The sequence below is a fragment of the Montipora foliosa genome, chromosome 1 (assembly GCF_036669935.1).
Source record: "Montipora foliosa isolate CH-2021 chromosome 1, ASM3666993v2, whole genome shotgun sequence".
Taxonomy (NCBI): domain Eukaryota; kingdom Metazoa; phylum Cnidaria; class Anthozoa; order Scleractinia; family Acroporidae; genus Montipora; species Montipora foliosa.
This window is the reverse complement of record NC_090869.1, coordinates 51,605,571-51,610,570: the sequence shown is the minus strand read 5'-3', so window position 1 is coordinate 51,610,570 and position 5,000 is coordinate 51,605,571. Positions and strand designations below refer to the sequence as shown.

The window sequence follows — 5,000 nt, the reverse complement described above, 5'->3', positions numbered from 1 at the left end:
AGGAGAGAAAATGAAAAGTTATCCTCAAGCGCATGCGTTCTCCCCAAAACCTCAAATTTAGTCATATCACGTTGTTGTTTTGCTGACGACGGCAAAGAAATAGACAAAAATGAAAAGATGCACGCGCAGAGCGTGCAAAGCTATTTCTTTTGCTCAGCAAATATGCAAATTTGTGACGTTCTCGTTGCCGTCCCCGTTGTTGTTGCTAAAGCTCCCTACTGAACAGACGCACGGCAACATCATCATGGAATCTATTTGTTAAGTACATAAGGACCAAGTGGCATTGACGTGATATATACTGAGAGAAAGTCAAGTAAGAGGGGAAAAGTAATTCTTTTAGTATTAACGCTTTCACGCCTCAACCGGCCTCTATAAGTCTTATTCAGCTCTCCTTGAACCAATACCTTTTTCAGTGCTTCGTTATACAAGATCGAAGGAACCTAGAAACAAAACTATGTTAAGGACGGTGCCTACTAATTCAAAGGTGTTTTTGTCCCGGAATATGATTATGTAGGGAACGTAGATCTTAACAATTGTTCTTGAAGTCCAAAACGAAAATAGGAAGTAACCACGCATTTTTCAAAGATAATTGAAGAATAATATTTGTAAAAAGCTTTAAAATACAAAGCAATGTATGGCGTTCTTTCTCAAATTGAAGCTTAATTATCTCTCAAAAGTGCATTGTTACCTCCAGTTTTCTTTTTGGATACCAAGAGTACTTACTAAGAGCTACTTTCTCCGCGCAAAAATTCCCCTGTATTAGTGAGCATCACCAATAGGAAACCCGAGTATCTCGAGATGCGCAGAACGTATGCGCAATAACAATAGTACAATAGTAGGCACCGTCCTTTACTAAACACTAAATGACTCAAGTTTTAAGTTCTGATTTTAAAGACACCTGTTTATTTTGACTGGAATTTTGTTATTTATTGGTCCACCATGTCTAACTTTAAAATCTTGAGAGAGCTGGGTCGAGGAGAAAATGACGTCAAAGACTCCCTGGTTTAAGAATGCAATGCGTGTGTACGCGGTTGAATTAATATGCAGCACGGGAGTTTCGGGCTTTCAGATTTTTAAACTCGTGTTTTGCATATATAATAAATTGCGTTTACACGCTGAAACTTTAAGCTAGTGAGTAAATGACGTCACTTTTCCGTAGATCCAACCCTCTGAGGTCCAATCGGTCAGTTTTGAACGTGAGTAATGATGGACCGTGAAATCCAAACCTTACACGCAAAATAAACAGCCTTTTGGATAAAATTCAAAGCTCAAAATTTTGCCAGTCAGGTGTTAAGCGAACACGCTTTCAAAATCTGAAGGAAAAAAGGACATGATTTTTTAATCATAGTAGCACTTTAATAATCAGATTCTTAAATGCGAATTATTCGTGTATTCTTCTGAGTGTCCCACGAGTGCAGCACTTGAACGTCGTTAGAAGAAGGCAGTGCGGCCTAGTAGTTGAGTATGTTGGGTGTAAGATTATTTTATTTGCTTAACTCCGTAGGAACATACGCATTTATTGAAACATCAAGTCCTCGCTTTGTCGGTGATATTGCTCGGCTCAGGAGCAAAACGTTTTCTGCCACAACTGGGAAATGCATGTCTTGGTGGTTCCACATGTATGGTGCGACTGTCTCAAGCCTTAACATCTACATAAAGAAGGCTGGTAGCCCAGAAACCTTGCTTTGGAATTTGAAAGGCAACCAGGTATAGCTGTTTTTTCGTTAATAGAGGGACACTTGAGTAGAAATCTATCTCTTTGGAGCTGTTCGGTTTCAACTCAATCCTCCGACAAAACGTCACTGGATATTTATGAGCGCATTTTATAATAAGTTATTTGAACCTGGTTATGTATCGAAAGTACTTGCGTTGGATGTTCAACAGGAGAAACTTTTCGGAGTAATTTCAGGAGGAAGACTGTTTATTTTAACTCCACGTTTTGTATTTAACGGTCCACCATTACTTGGTACGGTTCCGACCGATAAGCTTTCAGATCTGAATCGAGGAGAAAGTTACGTCATTTACTTTCTAGCTTAAAAATGAAGTGGATGAATGCGGCTTAATGAGTATGCAGCACGAGAGTTTTTCGGTTTTCAGATTGTCAAATTAGCGTTCTGTATACAAGTTAAGCCGCATTATGGAGCATTTAGTTATAGGGGGACACCTACATTCAGACAGGGTTATTGAAGATATGGGAGGGTTTTTCATTTTCGTTATATGTGTTTTTTGTGCTTCTTTGTGTATGTTTATGCAACAAAACGTACCAGCATGAAGATACCCAAATGAAAGGGAGTATGGGCAAGAGTGAATTAGATAAGAGTGTTGATCTATCACTTTGCGGCCTTTTCCCAGCACAGTCACAAATGGATATATTTTTAGATACACTTTGCGCGCAAAGCAAAGGGCCGCCAATTTTAACCAATCAGAAGAAGCCATGTCACGCGTGACTGCTTCTGGCATGTTTTTTTTCAGGACATGACAACTGATTTTCGCGGGAAGGGGTATTCTAAGGGGCCGTTTACATGGAGGTAGGAAGATCCCAGCACTAGGAAGATCCTAGAAGGCGAAACAACTTTTCGTTTGGTTTACATGCAGAAATTTCTGTCTAGGTGGAAGTGGAGAATGAAAGCTAGATGACGGGCGAGAACAACAAACATGTAATTTGGGTCCTTCGTCGCCATGTTTGTTTTTTTGTCCCTAGTACCAGGAACTTCCGAGCGAAGGCAGTTTACATGGTGCTAGGATCTTCGTAGCTCACAGCTAGGAAAATCCTAGCACAAGGAAGATCCTAGCACTAGGGCCAAGTACGACCTCTTGCATGTAAACTGAATACAGAAAACACATGGCGCTAGGATGATCCGCCTTCTAGGATCTTCCTAGTGCTAGGATCTTCCTACCTCCATGTAAACAGCCCCTAAAAAAAGACTCATTTGTGTCTGTGCAGGGGAGCCCACCCATGCCGTGACAACACTCTTATGTAATTCACTCTTGGTATTGGCAGTTAGCTACAGTATCTACAAGGCCTGTTGAAGTACCGAAGACAAATCATTTTTGGTCATAGCGAGCACCAGGTGTTAGTTCACCGTTTTAACCACCATGCCAATCCTTTGCGAACAAGAAGCAGTGCTGGCCCAGTGGTGAGATTACTTGTTTCCGACCAATGTGGACCGAGTTCGATTCCCAGAGCCGGTGTCATAAGTGGTTTGAGTTTGCTGGTTCCTTATTGTTTTTTTTTTTACCAGGCACTTCGCCTTTTTCCCTCTCTTCAAAAAGTAGGGTTTGATTTGAGTTAAAATTGATTTGATTTTTATGTTTGGTGTCCCCATTGGGCCACTTTCAAAAATACCATAATACTCTTTGTTTCCCCTCTCAGTTGGTCCCAAGAGAAAATAAAATAAAGCAAGCAATAAGCACTTAATGACTGGCCCCAAGGGAAATAGTGAGTTTTGTTTCCTCGAGACCCTCAACGTTGAGGGTCGAGGGGAAACAAAACTCACTGTTTCCCGTGGGGCCAGTCATTAAGTGTTTTGCTATGCCTCCTAACTTAAAATAGAACAATTCACGAAATTTTACACGGAATTTGCCGCTGTTTCAAAGGTGTACCTCCTGATCACGAGCGAGTTGAGTCGTGCGACCCCTGACACGTGACACGTTCTCCTCCAATCGGAAAACGTATTTGAGTTGGGAGGTGTAACAAAGAGTATTATGGTATTTTTGAAAGTGACCTGTAAGTGCCCCCAGCGCTAAATCACTTGACACTTGACTTATATATGACGTCTCGTCCTATGTTCGATAATATGAAATTATGATGTTTTTTTGCAGAAATTTAAACATTATGGCTTATAGTATCTATTTGTAAATAATCCAACCAATTTTCGAATAACCCTGAAGAAAGGACATTTACAGTGTCGCTGCAAAAACGTGACTTGACGATGACAACTTTGATTGGCGTTTTCTGGGCTTTAGAATATTGCCTAAGAGTCGCCCTTTTACGGAGCTAAACTGAACTCAAAAGGATTTTTGTCCGATTCCGCTCAAATTTTCAAGACATTTTTAACACAGTTCGATTTTCAAAACGGTGTCAGCGTTTTTCAATTCTTCCACATGTTTCGAATTCATACTACAGTTCCCGGTCAAAAAACTATTTTCAACTTTCATGGAAGATAGCAAATGCCGCGAAAACGCAGCTTGATTTATCTGAAGTCACTGACACCGTGTGGCTGAAAATTTATCTCAAAAATAAAAATAATAATAAAAGAAAACCCGTTGTAGCTAAAATCTCTAGAATAGGACCACATCTGTTTGCTTTGAGAATCTAACAGAAAAAATAACGTTCACACCATAGTTAACCTAGGGACTGGTTATGAAACCATGGGAATTTCAAAAGCAGGAACAATACAGTCGCAATTAGATGTTGAACCGACCGTGACCCTGCACAATCTTTTGTTTTTGGTTCGCAAGTTAATTTCGAATAAATTAGTCGAAGCTTTTGATTGGTTATCCTGCCGAAAAAAGCGTGTTTTTGTCGGGTTTTGTGCAGGGTCAAGGCCAAAAAAGCGAAGAAAAACATGAAACAAAGAAACTTGTCGAGTTTCATAACCAGCCTACATCTATTAACTATGTTCACACAAAAGAATACTTCTTCGAATTCAAAACTTGAACTACATTCAAGGAGCATTAAAATAGCATAAATACTGACGAAATAAGAACATTTAAAAGAACCCACATCTCGAACATATGACGAGACCTTAAATAAAGTTCATTATCAAAAAAAAAAAAGTTCATTATAGGTGTCTTCGCAGGACAACAACAAACCTTCTGATTGTGTTTCAGGGCAATGTTTGGAAGAAAGCAGAAGTGACTATTACGAGCAAAAGCGATTTCCAAATAATCTTCGAAGGTGTGAGGGGAAATGACTATCAAAGTGATATTGCCATTGATGACATTAGCTTCGCTGACAAGTATTGTGTAGGCCTCTGTTCGTCTGTTAATCCACAACA

The 5,000-nt window shown here is 39.8% G+C and overlaps 1 protein-coding gene across 1 annotated transcript in view; it reads left to right on the top strand.

Annotated features, from left to right (window-relative positions):
• Window positions 1-5,000, top strand: part of LOC138000759 (MAM and LDL-receptor class A domain-containing protein 2-like) — a 219,297-nt gene that overhangs the window by 95,847 nt on the left and 118,450 nt on the right. The window contains exons 60-61 of the mRNA XM_068847403.1: window positions 1,505-1,707; window positions 4,834-5,000. The exon at window positions 4,834-5,000 is cut by the window's right edge and continues 144 nt beyond it. Coding sequence (XP_068703504.1) covers window positions 1,505-1,707; window positions 4,834-5,000 — 370 coding nt within the window. The remainder of the gene's footprint in view (window positions 1-1,504; window positions 1,708-4,833) is intronic.